General features: G+C 40.2%; 1 protein-coding gene across 6 annotated transcripts in view; it reads left to right on the forward strand.

Annotated features, from left to right (window-relative positions):
- The first annotated feature begins 10 nt into the window (after nt 1-10).
- The window catches only part of LOC111271849 (serine/threonine-protein kinase Sgk2), a 28,808-nt gene continuing 4,720 nt past the window's right edge, over nt 11-24,098 (forward strand). The window contains exons 1-2 of one of the 6 annotated variants that reach the window (XM_022852861.2): nt 11-99; nt 23,178-23,338. In XM_022852861.2, the coding sequence (XP_022708596.1) occupies nt 84-99; nt 23,178-23,338 (177 nt within the window). In that variant the 5' untranslated portion in view covers nt 11-83. Of the gene's footprint in view, nt 100-14,592; nt 15,241-20,371; nt 20,663-20,949; nt 20,984-21,997; nt 22,248-23,177; nt 23,339-23,833; nt 23,944-24,098 lie in introns of those variants that run through there. The other 5 variants (XM_022852859.2, XM_022852857.2, XM_022852860.1 and 2 more) reach the window with 5 other exon arrangements.

Raw genomic sequence — 24,098 nt, forward strand, 5'->3', positions numbered from 1 at the left:
AATCCTTTATGGTTGGTCCGTACACAAAAATTGAACAGCTTATCTCTTCGATTTACGCCACCGGATCTCTCTAAAGTGCTGCCATGGCGCTGGAACAAGGTATGTTCCATCCACTTCTTAGATAACACTTCTTGTTAAATTTCAAAGTAAGTGTTTTTTTTTTTAATATTTATAACTCTTATTGAGCGCTTTAATAATGAGTGCGTACTATATATTCTCTGGAGTATAATTAGTTCGAAGAAATATATTATACGTTACCTCTCCAAACATATTGTAAACACTGGCTAAATATTGTTTGTAAGATGATAGTTACTACATATGGTAAGCTAGATTGTAATCTAAAACATAGAATCTATTTCGTTAGAAAGGGTTTCATTAATTATCGAATTCTACACTACAACACGATTTTTGTGATAACGTAGTAAAGGGAAAAGACTAAGCTCAACGGTTAAGGTGTTAGAAATCTATTTGACAACCAGTGGAATCGTAGGAAATCCGAAAAAATACAAGAGATGTTTTTTACAGACTTTCCACGTCAGGAATCGGAGCCTGCGAAATCCAGGTTTTCAATTTGTTCCTGATCACCACACTTATTAGCAGCTAGAATTTAGAAAGACAGCTGCTACGTTTCGCGTGTAAAAACCCAGTTAGATATCTCCTACGGTATCAAAGCGACGCTTGATAGACGTGAGATGATTGACCGATCAATCATTAGTCGAAAATCATCTCAGATGGCTCTTGTCTAAATCAACTCTTGTCTTAATGGAACATTTACTAAGCATGTTTTAAAAGATGGTTCGGGCTTGACAAACCAATGAAAGGCTTCCAAACGACTAGCTGGTCTACTAAGAGAAATTGAGGTTTTAGAAATATGGATAGTGTAATTGTGATAGGACCAGGCCAGATTAATACCAACTTACGCGTATTAGTTCCAATTAATTGAATGCTGACTAAAATGATACAACACAAGGGGGCAAGGGTCAGTCGCTATCCTCTAAGTATTATATCCTCACCTTGGAAAATTCGTCTATTATATATTAATTCCAAATAAGATTAGTTGTGCAAATTGCGCACAAGGAAACAGCGCCGCAACTATCAGATAGAAAAGTGCTGAAAATGCGACTCGCGTAATGGCCCTTTTGGTGTTTGTAATGTACTTAACGTTTGTAATGTAACGTAATGTACTCAAAACGCTAAAAGACACACTTTTTTTAGTGATTGTAGTTCTGTGTACACGGAACGTTGATAACTAGATAGCTGCTTCTAGAAGGTTAGCAATACATGATAAACCTCTGGAAGATTAAGTGCACATGACAGACTAAATACCTCAATTTTAACGTACAATTTACATTTTTATACGTATTTGAAGCTAAATGCTTTTTCTATTAAAAGCTGCACTAACTTTGGCCGTTCTCATATCGGCAATTCCTTCGGTAAGTTATTATAAACTTTATTCTTATTGAAAAACAGATAATTCTTTGTTAGTTACCAAACTTTTTTGTTTTTTTAGTTTTTATAAAATGACCTCTAAAGAAAGGCTGTTAGGCCTGTGCCTTTGCTTAACCTCGACATGAAAGAAAGTCTAGCTTTAGCTAATAATAAATTAGGTTCGTCATGAAGAGAGTTCTTAACGATTAAAACGTTGTGACCACGGGATTCAAGGTTTTCACTTCAGAATATTGTTTTTGGTAAGATAGGAAGAATACCGAATAGCGTAAATGTGATTCAGGGAGCAGAGAAAATTCGATCCGGTACCTGAAAGGTAACAGAAAAGCATGGTTTCTCAAGGTAAACATTGTGATTTTGATTAGCTAATTTTGCTAGACCGGAAGCTATACTTCTGCTAAGATCATTTTGTTAAAAGTACCTCTAGCTTATTGAACAAATCGCTCATTCGAATTGTCGACCTTCCAGTGGCGGGGTAGCATGACCTAGTAAGCTACTAACGCTAAATGGTGACGTTGATCTTTGCTGTAACGGTATTGTTGTAACGTACAGCGAAGTCTTTTCAAATATTTGAAGACCCCTCGAAATGCACCCCGCACTAGAAGTTGCTCGCAAGGGTTGTCAGCTACTGTGTCTATCAAGCGTGATCTTTGTGCTCTCTAGAAGTGGTAATTTCTTCATGGGATCAGGAGACATCTCGAGAGTTGACTTACGGATGTATAAGCAAAGAACATACGCGCTATCATGACAGAAAGGTTAAATCAGGGAGAAACTTCTGTAAATCTGAATGATTACAGAAAGCGACAATTGCGTAACTTGCATGTCGTGGAAACTGTGAAGTTACAAGAAAAAAGGTAAAATAAATCTACCCTTTCCAATTTTCAGGAGCAACTGCTAATTGTGTAAACACGCGACGAATATGCACTACCCTAAAATCTCTGATTCAGACTACCCCATTAAATGACCTCCGTGATAGAAGTATAGCAGCATGTGCCATTTGCAATAAACCTAAGTTTAACTAATGGATTATTAGACTACACTTGAGATTAAAGAAAAATCTAAATTTTAAAGGCAACATCGCTGAGGATTTGAGCCCAGTTCATTATGAAGAATTAGATAGGACAGTTTACTCTACTCCTCCAAGTCAACACTCCCTCCCCGCCCTTTTGGGTAGTTTTATAAAACCAAGACTTGTGTTGCAGTCGTTAATTATATATACCCATATATGAAACTTTGATGTACAACAGCTCCAGTTGATAATTGTAAGAAATGCCTAAGAATTTTATTCAGTTTGTCTATCGACTACCTTCTTCAGTTTGGTTCATCGAATATTTGTTGTTTTGTTCGATAATTTTGGCTTTTATTAGATTAAGCTCATTAGGTATTTCGTGGAAGGTTTCGCCGACCCCTAAATTCGAGGTCTGGGTAATTCAAGGCTGCACTGTTAGGTAGACAGGTAGATAAATAAAGCTATTTAAGCATATCGTCAATTCCCATGAACCAGTTTTACGTATACAAAATCTGATTACTTCAGGCATTTAGCTAATAGCTGCTTGTTGCTTTAAGACAACTCAGTTTCCACGGAATTACCTTATTATATAATCGAGTAGATTAAATGGTTTCTGGCCAGTCAATCTTGAGAGAGTTGATTTCTTTGACACGTGTTGAAAGTCCGCTTCCTTGATCACTGAGCTAGATGAGGTACTTTTCTTATAAACATCTAACGTAACGTTTGTAAAATACGTCTAACGAAATTCGCGTTGCATATGCCCGGTTATCAATATGTCAAAGTCGGGAGTTTATTTAGAAATGACGCTTGTCTGTATACCCTGGTCCCACCCGGGATGTCAAGTATCGGTAAAAAATATTAAGTGAAATAATATGAATGTGGAAATTTTAGATGCTGAGATGCGTTCGTTACCATAATTGCAACTTATAAACTCGGTAGCCAGTTACTGTGACTATTAAGTCCTATGAAAAATAATAACAATGACGAGCTAGAAATGCCTGCCGCAACCAGAAAAAACCCTTCAACACCGGACGTACGCCCTAGTGAAAAAATCATTCGACGACCGAACTGTATTATTACATAGATACGTCTTAAACGGGCTAGTTGGGAAGGCTAGTAGGTGAGACACGTACAGAGTTAACTGAGGAGTATGAGAAAAGAATTGAAATTCGTTAGTAGGCTTCTTGAGGGGAGCAAGCTAAACTAGCGGAACCTGAACTTCACACTCCGCCGTTTCACATAAGACAGACATATCCTTTAATGGCACTGGTTGTAAGTAAACTGTATTAATGGAAGGCCTTGTAAGAAAAAAAAAGATTCAAAATTAGGCCGTTCTCGTTTCGTTTAGGGAATCAGTCGCCTGTAACATTGCTCAGTGGCGGTACCGGACATAAAACGTTTAAAGATTTAATAGAGCTAAAAATATGGAACATTTTCAACGTTCAACGAAAGACGAGTAGGCTGTGGCAATCCATTATCCATAAATAGCTAGTCGGTGTAAAAATAATCGTCGAACTACGAACTCAAACCATCAGTAACGAAAAGCCGTCGAATTAATAAAACCGCATGCGGGACCCTAAGGTGAGCAGTTGCTATAACGATCGGCATAGTCAGTTCGTCCGTATGCAATGGACAGACTATTTTAGAAAATTAAAATTGACAAATAGGAAAACGCTATTAAGGTGAACGCGTCTGCCATTAACCTTCGTTCGGGTGAAGGGTACACTCTAATGAGCGAGAGAGTATAATCTACGCTAGAAGAAGTGCATGGCCCTAAGTTGTGTTACAGTGTTACAAGAGACCTATACTTAATGAACAGCTACCGACGGAGAAAGCAGGCATCATGTGGCGGGCAAGCTTGTTGCAAAGGCTGCAGTCAACATGTAGCTAGTTAGCTAAAACAAAATGAGCAGTAGTGCAGCAGGAAATTTGTAGGTCTGTACACATTTTGAGAAACGAAGATTGTCTATTACATTAGACGCTTCAATTAATCACATGTAGATCGGGTGGATTTTGAAAAAAATCTTAGATCCTAATTGAAACATCCTGGATATATAAAATGATGATCCTTAACACTATTGGGACTGGTAAATCAATTTTAGGGGCAGAGAGTGCTTGCAAGATACACTCGAAATCTCGTTAGAGCAAGCAACTGATTACGTCATTCTTGTCCTGTGTTCAACTGAGCATAACTCGAAAAGGGGAGCAGATACTGTCGTTGAAAAGTGGCATGTAACTAGGTTTTACGTCATAGGGTGCATGGCATGCTGTGAAGCTAAGCACACTACGTCCTGTTATTCCCACAGACCTTATCTGAAGTGCTTCTTTTAAAGTAATGTAAATTTGTAAAAACAAATTAGAGAGCAACATACTAAGTAAAGGAGAACAGCTTAATGAATGAAATACTTTTTATTTAAAAGTATCTCACATGAAACATTTAAGTATATTGCTTGTTTCAATGTGACTAAAATTTCCAATTAAGGAAGTCTTTTTTTTTCTAGATATGATAAGTCGTTGTATCAATTAAATCTTTTAAAAAGGACAAACTTTTATTTTTGGATATCCGCAAGAGGGGCCATATTCCGCGGAGCCGGCGCACGGAAGGCCTTACCGAGTTGGACAAAAAATATATAGGAAATAAAAATAGGAAGCTACATATATTTCATAGATTATAGTTTGTCATTTTCGAAAAAACTCAGACTCAAACCTTGCAGTCCTCAGCGGCCTAGTATTCTCTAGTTCAAGTGCTAATGGTGCGCCATAGAAGACACAATTTCAGCAAGGAAACAAGTGAATCTATATGCGCGGCATTAAACCTTAAAAGTTCCGAGGTGCTTTCCTTTAGACCGCAAGCCCGACGGAAAATGCGTACGCAGGGAAGCATGTACTATGAGCATCAATTAAATTAGAGACAATATGAGAGTACTACAGTGTTAAATCGTAAGACGGAGCTTGACTTATGCAAACTGAACAAGGCCCGTTTGTTAACTTTCGAATCATACGAACGAAAAAATCGAGTAGCTTATGTTTTTTTTTTCCTGTAGTGTATTGCTTAAAGAGAGTGTAAATGTACGTTTTACGACACGTACGCGGTGTGGACAAAAAATACGGCAAATGTCTGTAAAGAGCAGATAGCTGCTTAATACTACTAGATTGAATTTATGGATAACACGTATTTAGAAATTTAGAGATAAGATTGAGTCTGTTGGTAAAGTTTTTATGTGAAGCTTCTGCATAAGTCTGAATAAATAAATCTGAAGCACAGGATGGAGTATTTCCCACCTCTGTTAACAGTTGAGTCAGCGACATAATTTATCAAGTATCGTTTGATACTTGTAGAACGCTATTTATTGGTGTGTCACCAAGATGACATCTTGTACAGTAACGCATCGAAAACGTTCGCTTCACTCTGATTAAAGCGAGTCGCTATAAATAAAGTAGAACACGTCAACGCGTGATCGCACCTTTGAGCGCCAACCCGTGAAACCGGCAGGTCGAGCTTCATTGTATATATATATATATTTGAATTCAATTTCGTGATGACGCTGTATTATTTCTTTTACTCGAGCTTTTAACAGGCAAACTGTACTGACTTAGGGAAGATCAAAAGATTTGAGTGGTATACTACCATGAGGTTTTGGACTTCGCCTTATGGACGTTTTATTCGGTGAAAGTTCTGCTATTAGAGGCATCGCGAGCCTTTTTTGATTAAAAAATTCTAAAAAGGGAACTTTAAAAAACTTGAGTCTTGTTGAAGACTCCCTGCGAAAGTGAATGACTAAGAATGATGATCGACGCTAGGACCACTAGCAGAAATTTAGAGATGCTAGCTTCTTTTCGTTGTTATGCTGCAACACTGATCCACTCTTTCATCAAATTATGATTCACGATAAAAAATTGATCTTCTGCGATAGTTGCAGACGGTCATATTCGTGGGTGGATGTACAGAGCTAAACCGGCAGGACGTCACTTTAAAATAAGTGTACAGCCGTAATATTTTATGGGGCTTATTCAGTTGTTCAGGAAAAATTTTATCCAGGACAACTCCATGAGTCCAGGTTCGCCAGGCTCTGCTGAAGTGTGTTGTCAACAACCGTAACGAAGTAGCCAAGATTAGCGAGCAGAACTGAACTGTTCTTGTTGCAGGATAACGCTCGACGCCGCACCATGAGAGAATGCAGGAATTACAGGCGGAGGCTATTTGTCATTTATCATCAAATAATATATTTTTTTTCATAAAATCTTGATAACTTTTTTGAAGGAAAAGTATCCAAATTTCAACATAATGACCTTCAAAAACTGATAGATTTTCTAATTCCAGATTTATACAGCAGCGAAATAAATGAGCCTTCATTCAAATAACAGATAATAATGGTGCATACTTTGATTGAAAATAAAGAGGACTTGCACAGTAAAAAAAAAATATATATATATATATATATATATATATATATGCGTGACTCTACATTTACATACGAGAAATGTGGAGAGGTCCGATAACACATATGATTTGCTTTAAAGGATGCAAGGCAGAGGTCACCTGTAAAGGGTAAATATAATAATATAAGAAAAATGATAGATACGCTCGACAGATATGCGCAGCATCTACAACCAACCCAAAAGGCATCGCGGAACAAATCCCACTGCGGTTTACTCGGTCGATACATTGGCCGAGAACGATGATGCGATACGTTGTGCCACAATTCTAATCCTTAGTCGGACAGTTTGTGTAGCAAAGACAAGATAGGATTGTGGTGACGTGCAGGGTCGCGTGAAATCACTGACAGCAGCGGCAGTAGTAGTTCTCTGCCGGTGCTTCGGGACAGGAAACCTGCGCGAACTGGCGTGCAGCCGCCGTGGCAATCCAACCCGTTTAACTTTTGGTCAGCAGCACTATGACGAAGGACTGCTGTCTCCATGGAACCAACGAGCGGCTTAGGTCTCTTACTAGCTGTAGGCAAAGTGGAAAAGGAACAAGAGCAAGGATTTATCGAGTGGTGTTATTGTGAATTGTCGCCATCAGGACATTGTCACGGCTCCTTTTCTTTCGAAGCCATGGACATTACACATACGCGTCCATACGTAAACACATACACGTAGAGATACATAGAATTCCCTCCTCTCTATAAGAAATGGTTCGACAGCAGGCGAAGTCAAGTCAAGTGATTATCTGTAAGCTACTAGCAAGAGTACTCGATGCTGGCTCCCCGTTGGCCGGAACGTTGAGGAAGAAATACGTTTTCTATGATGGATACTTATCGCAGCGTTCGGTTTACATCACGTTGGCTACCGAAAACCTTTTCCTTTTGAAGTACATATACGATATTTATCTGTCAGTAGCATTATGATCATCATGACTAACGACGAGCGACTGCGCTTAGGCGAGACCCGCACATCGCGTATTAACAGACCTTTATACGCTGGCTTAAATCAAGATCCCACTCAGATTAATCTAAATATTAGACTGATACTTTCTACACTGGAGCGGTACACTCGACTACTAACGTAATTAAGTAATATTAAAAAATATTATAACTTTAATGTAAGTATTATAACTTTATAACTATAAAGAATTGTCAAACTAAAGACTTTTCTATCCGTCAGCAACACTCATTCGCAGCTGTTTATTATTAGTGCGGACTTATTTAAGCAATTTTCTTGTATTAGATCTAGTAGTTATTAGGTGGTCTAGGCTTTCTATAAGTGATAATTCCATTGAGGTTCTGCATGTTAGTTGACCAGGTATCCATACAAAGTTTACACTGATACCTAGTTGCTTATTTATTACCAGTAGGAAGTTATTATACATTTTCATATGTTGTCCTGTTTATCCGATAGTGATTTAGGGCTAAACTACTCAAAAAATAACTATAGGTAAACTAGGTTTTAGAGATCGATTTAGCTTTGAATGAAGTATACGAAGTAGCAATTGGAATCTAACGCGGCCTCTCAACAACTCCATTATCCTCTCGTACTAAAAACGCTGTCCCTATGCAGTCAGCACAAGAAATCTAAAGCTGAAGGCGCAATCGAGGAATAATATGGTTGTTTAAAAGCAGATTTTGAAAATTAGGATTACTCAGGGCAGATCTTATTACAGAATTGTCCTACCGAACTTTCTAAGACCGACAAAATGCTCGAAAGTTGACGAAGGCATTTGTAAGATAATAACTTAATAAATAGACTGTATCGAGAAGTTCGAACATACTAGCAAGATCCAAATGTATAAGTAAGCTTAAAACTATTACTAGTATTCCAATAGTGTGAAAAGCAATGTCCTGCCTTAAAATCATGTAGGTGATCTATAAGAGCTTTGCGACGCAGGCTGATTCTATTGGGTGGATTTTTTGAGAGCTATCATTGAATTCTTCACTGTAAATTTCTTCTCACATGGTCCACGCAGAGAAGTACGTCCCACCGCTTCTGTCAATAACGCCAGCTCGGAACCAGATTCTTCTTTAACAGGTTACCACGTGCTGTGATTTTTGTAAGAGAGAGAGTCACTGACTATTTTTGTGTGGCATGCCAAATTCCATTTCTCTTACTCGTTGTCCACACCTTTACTAACAAACAATTTATATAAATATGCTCCAGCTTTTTAGTTAAAATGGAAAATATCGGTTTCAGAGGTGTCGTATTAGGTACGGAGGCAGTTATCGGCGGCATCAAAAAATATCCTCGTCAAATGAATTTAGCGCTCGACTTTGACTTTGATGCTTCCTAGCTCGTCCAAAAATACGTTATTCCCTGTAACATCTTGGGATGTACAATCATCCTTAAAGTCCGATGTGTGCATAAAAGTGATATAAATTGGGGGTGTTGGCTTGGTATCTAATGAGCATTAAATAAAAACGTACAATTTAAGCAAATATGAAGAAAATAAGCAAAGAATGAATAATAATAATAATAATAATAATAACAACAACTTTAACAATGGAGTTGAATTCATCACGCTTTATTTTTGATCTTCGTATTCCTTTTAGACCTTCCTCACCCAATCGAGGAAGTGAACTTCTTTCGTAATAATGCCTCAGTCTATTGTACAGAGTTAGATAACTACTATCAATGTCGCCTGACCCACGTGTCAGAGGGAACACAGTGAAGTTTCGACGGGGTAGCTGCATAAGGAATAACGTTATTTTTTGTTCCTAGTCATCTAGCATCAATTACATACTTCATTTTTAGTACTTCCGTGAGGAACTGTACATAACGAAATCAATTTACCCACAGCATTGAAATGCAAAGGTTGGTCACAACTTGATCTTAGTTGTGGCTTAGGTGTTGTAGGTCTAAAGCACAACGATTGGCCTAGCTAAGTTCAACTGAGCACTGTTTTGCGTCAACGGAAGTTCTCAAGATCATCTCGCACTAGGCGATTTACTTTCGAATCTATCGTGAACGTAAACGTGTGAGGCCAACCTACAACGGCGAAATAGAGTGGAGAAACATCAATCCACGGCCACTTTTTGAACGTACGTCTTAGCCTCCGGAAACTGAAAAAATCCGCTTTAGGAAACAACTAGCACCGGTCAGTTTTGAATGGACTTCGTCACGTGCCGTATACGCACTGGCAGTAGATACAAGTAATCGATTAGACCCCAAACATGCGTAGATGTCTATGCACTACATACCACCTATATATCACGAAGCGCTAACATATCTAAAGCCGCCTTGGCTGATCATAGTGTATATATAGCAAGTACTATATTTATCTCGCAGCTTTGAAGTGAAACATTTCCACACTTCCTACGACTAACCCTCTGTTCATTCTTTTCGACTCAGTCAAACGTTAATTGAATTAGTGTATTTTTAAATTGAGCTTTGGCTGTAAAACATTTTTAAACGAGTCACAGTGTTGAATATATATATATATATATATTCAACTTATTCCTTATATGTAAGGAAAGCTGTATGGGTGTTAGGAAACTTAGTGCCTACCCAGCAATTTAGTTGCTATGGTTAGTGATATCTTATAAAGCTAGAATGATGATGATGATGGTGAGTTGCCATGTGCCACGAAACCGGAAGGATCGAGCCATCACCGGTACATCACAATCGTTCAGGTAGCCAAATCAGCCGACCAGTATCGCTCGCCCCGCTGCGCCTTTGAGTTCTGATGAGCGTACGGTAACAAATAACAATTTTTCGACCACCAAAAATGATGAAGTGTTTGCTTTATTAGAATAACTTGAAGCAGCGATTCGAGTCGTTTGGGCCGTTTCTCTTTAATCTAATTAGTAATTAGAGTGAGGTGTTGATTATGGCTCTCATAGCACACGGTCCTACTTCCTTATCTGTGGCTTTATTCGAACAGGTGACCTACCGACTGCACTGGTGAGCGACGAGATAGATGACCATCGATTTGTTCGCTGACTGTAGCAACCCGAATGAAGTTTGAAGAGTATGCTTATAATGTCCTATTCGGGCTGTCCCAGTCCGCCGTCGGTCCATAATAGATCGATTTATCCATTTCGATTGCTTCTTGTTCATTCCTCTAGGAGGTGCTTTTTTGCCTAGCCACCGTTGCTACTCGGTGATTCGGCGGGGAAAAAGAATCTTAGCATTTGTCATCATTTGACAAATATCGAAATGGGCCCATTCCAGCTTATTCTTCGATGCTGTTGTTAGCCCAGCTATGAAGATGCACTCATGAACTCAAGCTACTATCGAAGCGCGCACTCGCTGGCACTTGGGGAAATATTCGAACAGTCCGGTTAATAGGCTGGTCTCTACTCTTCATCAAGTAGCGCTCCCGCAGATCGCTGATTAGTGTTCGTTGGGCAAGCGGAGAGATTGACTGATCGGTTCAAAGTGCACTAGATCCGTAGCATGAAATACTTCTATTTAACACCCTCCATGCAAGTGTTGGATCGTTTTGATACACGTTTATTTAGTCAGCTCTTTTCCAACCACTTGAGAAGACAGCCTGCTATACGGGAAAATGTGTACTATCCTATGATAACGTGCGCAGCGGATGTTTTTAAACCGTAGAGCATTGTGAATAAATCGATAAATAAATGGACGCTCAAGTTAAATAACGTTTGTTCTACTTCATAACTGCCAGAGCCTCTTGAAGCTGATAGCAGGAGAGAAACGATCGGTCTGACAACATTTCTAGGACCGAAACGACGAACGGCCAGCAGCGGACTGACAAGGCTCATAGTAGCAAAACCGAAGTACCGAACAGAGTAATTATGCGAAACTATGAAATGGTACACACTAAATATTTCGGTCGTTTGCGACGGCGCATTAGAACTTCGCGAATCTGGTTAGATAATCAGACTTCCGACGCGTACATCGTAAATGTGGTGAAGGAATCAACATACCGACGCGGCGCAGTTCTCTCGCAGTTTATCCTAGTTCATTATTTTATGTCCTGCGTTCAAACTGAACTTGCAGGGATAGATGATTCTCGTAATCCTAATGCATAAATGCCTCAAAAAATCAGTCAGTAAGTTCAAAAGGTATCGTAAACGGAAATATACGGCTCGTCAAGCGAAACCACACTTAACCATAACATATAGCAGATTAATAGAAAACAACTACGTAAACACAGGACATTTCCAGGCAGGAAACATTTTGCTGAAGTTACGATAACTGTATGGGTTCCAAGTTTGTCGGAAATTAGAGCGGATCTTCACATCGAGTGTGTAAATTGATGTATTTCATTGGGGTTCCACTCACAACCCCCTGTTTGATTTTCTGGTGCAAAAACATTGTCAAAACAGGAACTCTAGATGGGCAATTTGTTGCTATTATTGGTAGACTCTGAAACTAGTTAACGCAGGATTTAGTGTAAACGACAAATATAAGCAGTAAGGCCGTTTCTCTACGGAAGTCTACGACAAGCCTCACAGCTGCCAAAATGTCGACTCGGTTGTATTTGACAAACCATATATAGCTTGCCACTGTTCCTGCCACGGGTAGGACCACGTTAGTGATCGTGCAGACGAATCAATCTGGATAAGGATCTTTGAATTGGAACCTTGTTCCAAGGTCAAGTCACCTTTTGTGCTTTTCAAGTAAATACAAACTACTCGCATTCATCCAGCTGAGGCGCATATTACCGTCAGTACCGTTTGACACTGTCTTCCTACCGATGCCGCCGCTGATCGTTTGAACTGAAGCTTCGGTGGAGACCAACGCTGCTCGAAGCAGTCGTTGTTGCTTGCAAAATAGCCCCAATTAATATTTCATCCAATTCGAAAAAAGTTGTTTTGGCCTAAATATGTTCATGGTCGGTATCTTTATAACCAGTGAACCTTGTTGAGACCTAGACTGCGTCCTAGCACAACGAGAACATCTAAATTGTATACCTGTATGCCAAGAATGGTGCCAAATAGTTTTAATATTGCTGAGTGCATCTCGAGATAATGTATTCAAGTGTCCTTTTTCTATACTTGAGCATTCGAACGTAACAACACGATGAGTTAAATGGTCACACTTTAGTGCGCTGGTAGCAGAGGTAAAGCTCCTTTTCTTGCAAGCAAAAGCCTACAGAGGGCATGGGCATACATCTACTAGCTTACTGTATTGTAGAGCATGATGATGATATACGAACGTACCAATCGCTAGGATTAGCTCTAAACTTTGATCCAATATATATATATATATATATATATCTAAAAGCGTTGACGTGTAAAAGGCAAGGTTCCATTTATTTAGCATCATCTATATTCGATTTTTGGCCAGCACAGTGCAAACAGGTAACGTTTACGCACCCAAAATGAAGAAGCGTCATTTCAAAGCGTCTTCATGAAATCATTGCAGGTTATCGCAGTATAATCCATATGTCGACATGCTTTAGAAAGGTGACTTTTCACAGCTTTAATTCAACTGGGAACACTATCCTTTAAGCGTTCGCACACAGCTGAAAAGTGACACAATGTAGGAAGTTGTCCCACATAGGTCTCTCAAGGAAATCAGATTAAAGCTGCAAAAGACATTAAGTAGTGCTACGACTGTGCTTATGGATCATGAAAAACAGAGGATCTACTAAAAAAGTGGGGTTCAAAGTTCAACGTTGAACATTATAATGCCCTCCTACAAATCTCCGCACCGTATCATAACGAAAAGCTAGTTCGTGGAAATCGATAGATTCTGGCAGACCGTTGTATCCTACTACTTCATTGATCACCAAACGTTTGTTCTCAGTCACAGAGATTTGCTACACATATAGCCGTAGAAAAAGCGGACAGTCGTGATGTTTGACCAGCCATACAAAGTAGGAAGGGGAAGTTAACAATTCTGACCAGTTAGAGCTACCGACTGATTCGCTGGTTCAAGTCAATGGCTGTTTAGCTGAACGGATGTTTTTGATGGAAATTATCGAAACATAAATAACCTTTCATTTTGCAGAGCCTTTTGCGAGAGAAAGCCGCAAGGGTTTCGCTCCGCAACCAGAGAAATTATTAGCAAAAATGAAGTAATAATCTGAATTTCAGCAATCAGATTTTAACAATGCGTTCTGTTTGCGAGATAGATCTGCTTCTATTTACGATAATGCAAAGGTTTTTAGATTAGCTCTATAGCGGAAGTTAGGCGTCACAAGTTACCTGCAAATCGACCGAATGACGACATACCAACTACGCTACTATACGATTTTTGTTTACTGTTGCTCAAGTAATAACCGTCGCTTGTCGGACGGAAAAGAAACTTTGTCGGTAATTTCGTCGTCGAGTGGTGTTGCCGAGCGACGCCATGGAGATCTACCGTGGAACCTCGAGTCATCCATTTGATCATCAACGAACGATGGGCGTAACAATACAAATAAATTCACGCACATAGATGTTGGTATCATCTATTTTTGTTGTGTGTTAGCATGACACCTACCACACGACTCTGGTCCTTCTTGCTATTTCCCTTGTGTCATTCTGTGGTGTAGCGGAGCAAATCAACTACTGAAGCAAGGAACGGAGCGCGTCGTCGTCGTCGTCGTCTTAAAGCAGGAGACCGCAGAGAGGAAGAGGTCGACGGGGAAAGGAGAAACGATGCTGCTGCTGCTGCTGCTGCCGTTAATGATGATGGCAATGAGGAAGAGGCGGCAAATGATGAACAAATACCACGGAACGAACCCGCTCAGCAGCGACCGCTGGTGAGGAGAAAAACGGGTATCGTGAGTAACGACGACGGCATATCATGATATACGGCCGTGCGTCGAGGAGAACCTTGTTGCAGTTTCACTTGATTTAATCCAGACACAAAAGGAGCCAAAAATTAGGTGTTCACTGGCTGGCAAGATAGGCTTGCATAAATAGGATTTGTTGGTGGTGTCCGTAAAGCAGAAAAAAACGAACGAATACTTTTTCGTTGCCTGTTCTTTTGCCCGAAACGCTACACAGACTGGGAGCTACCTCAGGAGACATCACAGAGAAGGGAGGTCTCCTTTACTACGTTTGGCTTAACTTACTGCTCAGTCCGGTCGGAGAGCGTTCCATTACAGTTGTTTTTACAGCTGCTAACTTAATTGCTGTAGCGAACAGACGAATTTGTGCTAGCTGCGACTCGCGCGCCCCCAACCTGTCAAAATTGTCGCCTGACTATCGAATCTTGCTATCATCGTTACCTTGAATTGGTCCCGACTGGTGCGTTCTCTCCTTAATCAGAAGTTTACTTGTGGATCACAGAGTGCTACGATGTCGCGTGTTTCTTGTAAAATTTTGTGAATCTCCTTTTCACAACGTACCGGTTAAGCTGCCTTATCTCTCATCAACTGTAGATCGTATTTACTAGGCGGATCCACCATACACACCGGACCACGAAAATGAAGTTTTCCGACTTATTCCGTAAGTAACATTTCGTTTTTACTCCCCGTCGACTAATAACACACATAGCCCAAGTCGACGCTAGCCGCAAACGTGCTGATGCCTACGACGGGTCAGAATTCTCGCTGTTTCCTTTGTTGGCTTGCTTGCTTGCTTACTGTAACTTTGTCCTGTCCTAGGTTTCCCTAGACAGTACTAAAAAATGGCGTGCAAGGTCTATGCGATTATCGCGAATGGCGTATCTTTTCGAACGACACCCAAGGACTCTAATCGCATTGAATGCGTGAGTAAAAAACCCCTCGAAGGAAGCATGCTGTTTTTGTGAATACATTCATATACTGCAAAATAAATTCTTTACTGTATCAGGCTGAACATCGTTAAAGCAGTACCTGCCAGTTAACTATCTCAATTAACTGAGTGAGTGAGCCGCTGAAGGCGAACACAGGCCTTTTGCTAGCCTGGAAATCTTCGGTATATGAGGGTGATTTACTCCAAAAAGTCTTATTCCCTCTCCTCAACGGATAGTTTTCACGACTGCACAGCCGACGTAGAGCCCAATTGTATCCAATGTAAATTCGAAAACAAGTAAAAATTTCTATAGGCCATTCTTATTGCCTGAGAGCTCAGCAAACAATATTCCACAACGTAAGATATTACTATTTAATAATTTAACAATTGTGGCTTTATTATTCTAGTAACCGACGATAAATATACAAGTTCTTTTACGGTAAGGTGTTAAGTTAGTTGATAAGAGCAGAAATGTCTTAAATTCAATCCCTGTCAGTTGTGCGCAGGAAATTCGGATTAGCTAATAAGATTCCTGTGCATCGCCGCCAGCCAGACTCTGAAAACGGTAATCCCCATTATCCTAACATTCGAGTTGACAGAGATAAAAAAGATTATTAAGATACAAGCCACTTGTTGAATTCCTATACCGATACGCGTGCGCATAGCATCTCAGGCCATATATCACCTAACATTCTATGAATTTCCATTTAACCATATAAACTGACTGCTATCTATTAAAACCCATCTATCAAGAGCCCATCAGAGGTACGTCGGCCTTTAGAGACACAAATTTCTAACGATTAGTTAGAGTTCCGCCGCATCCCTGTTAACAGACACGGACGCCGTATGCTGCGATGTGGATTCGTGTAACAAACAAATGGTCTGAAAGCGTCTCTATCCAACCCTGTCGTTTTTTTTTGTTTCGACGGTTCATAAACTCAATAGAAAAAAAAGTCTGCCGTAACCTCAGTTATTGGTATTATTTTTGTCGCTCTAATAATAATATATCGCATCGTAAGAATACTTCTTGTAATTATTTATTATACGCATATATGATAGCGTGATAGAATATTAACGTCTTTATTATAATACCTCTAATTTATCTAGCACATACACAGAGAGTGTCACTATAGCTTTGACACCGTCTGACGTAATTTTTCAGTACTATTTACTACTACAATAATATGCTTAAAAAAAAAATGTGTTTCCGCTGTCGGAACAGAGTAATATTGATTTAATTCAGGTTAATTGAAGCTCCTTTGTTTAAGCCATCCTCTCAGTAGATAATGTCTTGGTACGAATTGTGGCTATAGCGTGAAAGGCGAGTCATCGCTGACAGACGCCAGTACCATGAGTATCACCATTAAATTTCCCAGTTAGCTTTAAACCATTATGCATTTCTTCTTTTATTGGCAAAGGCGATTTGTGCCAAGGAGAAACGTTTTCTGTATCTATTCTGTTTACATGTTTGCTTTTCACCTGATGATGTACCAATGACGTTCAGCTTCGTTTGTAACCCCTACCATAATGTCTTCCATATACGTTCAGCTTGAGTTCTCAGCTAAAAATAGCACACAGGCAAGCAATAAAAAGACGGAAAATATGCAGCATGTATAAAAAATGACTGATTAAGGCCACTATTATCTGACCGATTAATTATCTTGGCAGTATCCACACTGCTTCGGAGATTTTTCCGCTACGTTCGGTCGGCAAAACGGACTTGGCGCGGTCAAACTTGCAGGTTGGATAATAGCGTTACGACGGCATGAAGTGTTGCCCGCCCACACTCAGGACAGCTTTCCAGCTTGATTGCCTTCTCATTTTATTTCCGAATAAGCCGCCGTCGCCAAAGGCTTTAGTTAAGACACCGTTACTGATTATGTGATGCATCACATATATATATATTTAAAGGTGACTGTGAACAGGGCATAGGTGTAGTCAGATTTTTCTCTCATTCGACACTGTTTGCCGTAACTGGCCCCTGCAACCTAAAGTGGTATCTGAGCACAAGCTCGATAGAAAACATGTGTCGTCACCATCCGAACCGAGACAAAAATCCATGAGGAGATATCCTCTACTCTTTTCCAATACACTTTAATCCATTACCATTCGATAGATGGAGTGTAACCTGCCAAGATTCATATTCCCAACATTTTGCTTTCTTTTACCTATATGTTTGTGCTTATATCTCTGTGTACATGCACATGACACTAGTTACTTATATCGTGTCCATCATGCCTATTTTAAACACATTTGGCAGGTGTTTACCAGCAAGGATCTAGCTCCAACATTTAATGAAGACCAGTCATATCAATCGCATTAATAACCCATGACTCACGTAACTGACCCTAACTACAGTCCAGTTTGGTATTCCCGAGTAATCGATCAGAGTGCAGACCTTGTTCCTAGACAACATGGTTCAACGAAGAGATTTACAATTCATTATTAATGCTCATTCAACGAGTGTTCTATTGATCTAGGCAGAAGCGGATGAAACGATATCGAGCGCAATACTCTATATATTTGTTATCGACAGGTCAATAAAAGATTACTTAGTATCTCTCTGCATCATCGTCGTCGTAGGTTAAGTCGCATGTATATGGATGAATGGAGGACAGATGGATTGATCTACAGGGCAAAAAACGATGTCGAGATTCACCGTTTCTGAGAGCGCAGGCGTATTTGACGACCAGCTCGGGCCGCTTTCTAGTGTTGTCGCTTAAAGAGTAATCGTCACAGCTATTTTGCTTATATTGCTGAGTACGACAGCATCGGCTCATAGCGATCGCGAGCGGTTACATTAAACAAGTGCATAGCATTTGTCGCCAACACGTACGGCCTCTGCGAGTATATCCGTTTCAGACGACGAGGCTTGTGGCGACCTTCAGGGACAAGATATAACAATTGTCGGTTGATCATCGTAGATCGACACCGCTCGTCACCATTATGACATCGCTGAATGTCGTGGTTTGTCGTCGTTCGTATGCACGGAATGCCCTCGTATCCATTTCAGCAGCAATTGTGGGTGCTATTGTGGTTTTACTGCCACCTTTGCGCCTAGGAACAAACGTGCTCAGATTTCTTGATCGCCCACAACCTTTCATATTTAATCCATCCCCGCCTACCTCCACGTACCCAGACACGCAAAGGTGTACCGGTGATTCTTCGATCCATTTATTGGATACTCCAGTTACTGTAGACATGAACCTCAAGTTATTTTTCTAATCAGCAAATCTTCACTGTGAAGTTCGCATTGTGGGAACTGAACTATATACACAATTGATAAAAGAACAAAAACGGAATAAAGAGACAGGAAGAAGATTTTCTACCAATTGAATACTTGTAGCACATAAATTTCAACTGCGGACATGGCCCAACGTATCCGTAGAAAGCAAAACCGCTAAGAGAAATCCGCTTTTGTCGTATGTTCGTAGCTTGGCCTTCTTCTAAGTTTTCAATACAATTCCCCTATAGGAACATTGCAGTTAACGCTTATATCTGATTTCAATTTAAATGACTTTACGTGAAAGATACTCCCCGAAGGGTCTCATTGAGGCCTTGTGGCCAATTTTTAATCTACGGTTAACGACAATGATAAAAACTAGCCATTCTAGCAATCACTGTAGTAACAGCGATCGTGACCATTTCTGTAGTCGGGGTCATTTTCAAGCCTGTGAACCCTGTGAGAGCTACAACGCTCCGTTAGATCTTGCGTGTTAGCCCTTTCACTACTGGATAAACGTGGCTTACTTTGCTGGCACAGTCAAAGGGTTACTCGTTGCTAGAGATTCCTCGTAGTTACGGCGGCTCGCAAGGACCATCAGTTTAGGCGCCGATAGACCTACGCAATATTTGTGTCCAGCCGAGTTCAGCAACGTTATTGCACCACTATACTGTTACTGCACTTGCTATTGTCACTAGAAAGCCGTTTAAAGCAGACCATTCAATAATAACGAATACAGGGAAAATCCGCCGCATAGAAAAGTGTCCTTCAAGGACAAACATGTGTTAATAGGGTGTACCGTTTGTTTCATCAGTGCGTCTTAGAAATAGCCTATTCTCTTAAACGGTTTAATTAGAATAAATAACAGGATGGACAGACGTGTGAGTACAGAAATTTCATTATTACCATTTTTTAACCGTCGTATTTCGAAGCTTTTAAATAACTAAATTTCTCACAGATTATAAACCTCATTGAATGGCTAAACTGTTTCGAGGGTACTATGGTATCGGCTAGAGTAATTGGTTGGCATAAGATCTAAAGCATAAAAACCGTATTTGTGATTCTAGCCGGTGCAGCGCTCTAGTCGTAAATGAAACTTTAGAATTGAGTGTACATAATTGCTACGTGTGCCTAAATGCGTCTAAGTAAGGTCTCATTTAGGAATAGTGCGATCTCTTCATAAACACATAGAGGATGATTTTCACTTTATCCTCAATAGGCGTCTTTGTGGTGAACACGTTTTAGGGCAATCAGGAGAATCTCAATAAGAGCGGGCTTTCCACATACAAACTGGTCTTCCAGAAGTACTTGAAATAGTTAGTACTCTAACTTAGATGACGGAAGGACTGCTTACAATCAAATGTCATCCAACAGGAAATTGTCTGTAAACGCGTTTATCTTGGCCACCTTTTTCGATGGTTGTCCTGTCGTTGTCGTTACGATCTTACCTTAAGATGCCTCATGCTCCTTGCTGGTTCGTACGGTAGTGTTAGCTATTTTCATTCATAGGGCAGCTGTCAGGCCCGTGTAGGTTTTTTGCTCCTCTCCTCTGTCACACTTTCCCTCCATTGATGGCTTGGCCTGTCGTTGTTGTGCTCAGGATCCTATCTATTTAGTGCAACGAATAACCGTAAAAACCTGGTCGTCCAATGAAAGACTTTCCTTACAAGTCTAACATCATCCAGAGGCGATAGGAGGGCATCTCCGTCGCAGTGGCGTGTGCGCCCCTCTGTTGTTTCTATGGTGACGTGTGAGAGAGCACCACTGTTACTGCTGTGATCTAAACAAATGTTCATTTATTCAGTGAATAAAAGCGCCGAATACGTGAACAGAGGATGATGCTCGGCGCCAGCCAACACTTGTGCGCACTTCTGACGCTTCATGGAGAGAAGGATATTCTTCAGGAAAGCTTTTTAACCGTGTTAGAAGATTGTACGTGTCCAGCTCGATTTGATCTTACTTATCCATTAGAAAGATCGTGAAATTTATGCTAGCTTTATTTACAGTGTGGTTCAGTATCGAACTGCTATTTTCTGTAACGCTTAGCTACGTTGGTCAAATTAAAATCGGCCCTGGGAGGGCTTCACGTGCTTTGTGCGAGCTAGTTCTAACATAATATGTGACTATTACTATAGAATAAATCAAATGCGTTCGTATTATAACGTTTTTAAATAATTGAACGATTTACTAATGGTGACAACTACAACCAGCAAAATAGTGAAGAAAACGTATCCATGCTTAAACTTCAAAAAAGTAAGTCGTACTGAGATGTCTATTATTTACTTACACTTACTTTGAAAAAGGTCGTCGAAATAGGAGGGTCATCTGTATAACACCTATGTATAGGCACAGAAATGGTATTATCGCTATTATGGCGTCGTCACAAACGTATGACCCCAGACGGGTGTGAAACTGAGTCACGAACATTTTATGAGGGTGTTTCATTAGCGCACTACGACTTATCTGACCAGGCCATACGAAACTAGGTAGTAATAGGATAGAGTTTTCAGTAAAAGTGAGCGGCATCTCTGCGCGACACCTGTCGCTTCCTTATCTAAGAGTAACTGTAAGCTATATAATAGAAGTGAGATGTTGAAAATCTGAACGAGAGTTTAGTTGAAAAATGAAAAAAACTTAAAGATGTTTGTTCTAATGAAAAAGATCTAGTCGCAGAAGCATTTTGGACCACTATAAAAATCGACCGCACAACAACGCGCTTATTATTAGGCCCTCCAAAGTAAACAGTGGTCTGACCATTACAGATTCACAAAATATAGCACATATAATGTGATGGATGTATACGCTATTCTATCCCGTCTCGGCTTCTGGCTCTCTCGTGTCTTCGACAAGCATCGGGAAAAATGCTTAGATAACTATAGAATTTTCTAAATCGAAACCTATTTGCAGTAGACTCGTCAACTCTCGCAGAATATCTGCGCTTTAAAGAAACTGAAATATACTAGTTAGAATGGCCTGAAACTACCTCAGGTTCACGTGTTCTTCCAGTTGTCATTATTTGGGTGACTTAAAATAGAGCGCGACTCTTCGATTTTAATATACAGATGTACGCTTTTCTAAGAGCGTATTGTCTGTTACTTCGGCTTTAAACCATCTGAAATTAAAATTAGAACAAAAACGACGGGAAAGACACGTCCACAGTAACGTGCTACATCTGCTGGCGTATATAAAAGTGAAAGCTTGTTTGTGATTATGGATGAGCGAATGAATCGATCAAGTGATCATTCTGTGTTTACGGAACCTTCGAGACGGCTGAAGTCGGTCTAAATCGTTAGGAAATTTACACTAGATTATCTACAAAGCTCAGCTGTTGTTTGTTTTTTTCAAGCTATTATTGTTTTTTTCTTGTAGACAGCAGGGCCTTTTGAAAGTGTGAGGTGAGTGAGTGATTACTCATTAAGAAGTGAGGTGTTCAACTGCTGTTTGGTTTTTGGTGGTACCCGGATGGGTCGGCACTGGCTTCTCAATTCATCATCGCGATTGTCACGACGTCGTCATGGTATGAGATGAGAAATAGTATCAACATCCGCACTGCTTCGAGCAATCTTCTTTCGGGACCACTTTTCCTGACAGTGTCCTAATAATAAATTATTGGGATATTCCTATGTGAACCTCTATAATGCTACTGCATTCAAATGTGCTATAGTAGTTCTTTCTGCCAAATCTGCGAAGACAATATATATGATGGCTATGTCCTATCGATCACCTGGTCAACCCTTTGATGCTTGCAAACGCAATTACTCGTCTTCCGCCATGCCGTCTGCAGATACGAACCTTGTCACTGAAGCATCATCGTTAATGCGTGCCGCTTTATATACGAAATAGCATCTGCATCAGTTAAAAAAGAACCGATTGCGTCTTTTCTTGCGCGAATTTTATTCCTGACGTTGGAACTCAATTTTTTATCCCGTTAAAAACCGTTGCGTTACTGTTGGTCACCACTGTGTAAATTTGTGCCGAATACAGCATCTCAATTCTAACGACCGGCATGTGGCCTTACAGGACCGAGGCTGGTAATAAAAAAAAATAGCAAGTATGCACAACGTTTTTATCGACAAGTTTCGATTTTCGGATTTCGCATTAATTGAAGTTTTGATTGTAAACGAATGGTAAATGGTTGCCATGCCATGTCGATACGAACTATTCTTTGTTTAGAGACGGCCAAGATCGAAGAACATCGACAGAGCAGCACTTTTCATCAGGATTGGATGCACAATAATGCATAAGCAACTGGATTTAAAGCCAACGAATGGCTCAAGAAATCAACCAGTCAGATACGGCTATGTGCTGCTCGATCACATCAACGTAGAAGTTCATAAATAAACGGCTATGTGTGCTCACGAACAAAAACACTAGTCACAGAACAGATTCACACACTAAAAACTAGGTCAATATTTAATCTCTTAAATAATTTGTTGACTGGTTCCAGGTCTCAATCAAGCGCTAACTACGGGCATGGTCCCATTGAGGGGTGAGGCCCTTCTAGAAGATGGCGGTTTTCTTTGCAAGCCTGCGTCATCCGCACCATCGTCTGGCGGACGATTGCAGTGCACCATAGAGACGCCGTATCTCGTGGAAAACAGAATCATTGTATGTAAAACCTGTATCAAACTTTAACATATTATGAACAAAACTAGCGAACACAGATAGAGACGCTTATTAAAGATATTATTCGATCTCTGCCGATATATTCAATCGAGAGATGTTTTGTGTTTGGTATTTTTGCGGTTAAATGCTCTTTGCACCCTGTTGACACCGCTCGAAGTAGTCATGCTAAATCTAGATCAAGCATAGAACAGCGCTGCGCCCATATTCTTGCTCTAAGTTATTGTAGAGGTCGCTAGTAGCAGAGATTTTCGCAGCGTTGGTAGTGTTCAGGCGCAGTTTGAAGATTATGCAGGAATTAGACTGTGTGATAAGGTAGTTGACTCAGAGCTGGCCCTTTGCTGTTAATGATCTTACCTGATATGGGTAACAACCGCAAACGTTCCACATGTTGTAGAGGCAGTTTCGGTGTAGGTGAACTGGCATTAGGCAAAGTACTCCTATAGAAGTCCTAACGGTACGAGATGCTGAAAATAGAATCGTATGTACTACCTCGCCGTAAATGTAAGCTGCTACATTGTCGGAGGAACTCATGACGCTTCGAGCGTTCCATGGGGCAGTATCTGTGTTGTGAAGGTGAACATTAGCAAGTAAGATATGAATCGCTTTTATATTAATGAAAGCGTAGGTAACGACTCGAGTAGGATTGCGCCGTTACGTTATAAATTGTGCTCAAGAAGCGTACTCGAGGACAATTAGTGTTAGAACTATTAACGGGCGAAGCAATCTTAGCATAGCTCACATT

This window comes from Varroa jacobsoni, unplaced genomic scaffold, assembly GCF_002532875.2.
Source record: "Varroa jacobsoni isolate VJ856 unplaced genomic scaffold, vjacob_1.0 contig01122, whole genome shotgun sequence".
NCBI classification, from domain to species: domain Eukaryota; kingdom Metazoa; phylum Arthropoda; class Arachnida; order Mesostigmata; family Varroidae; genus Varroa; species Varroa jacobsoni.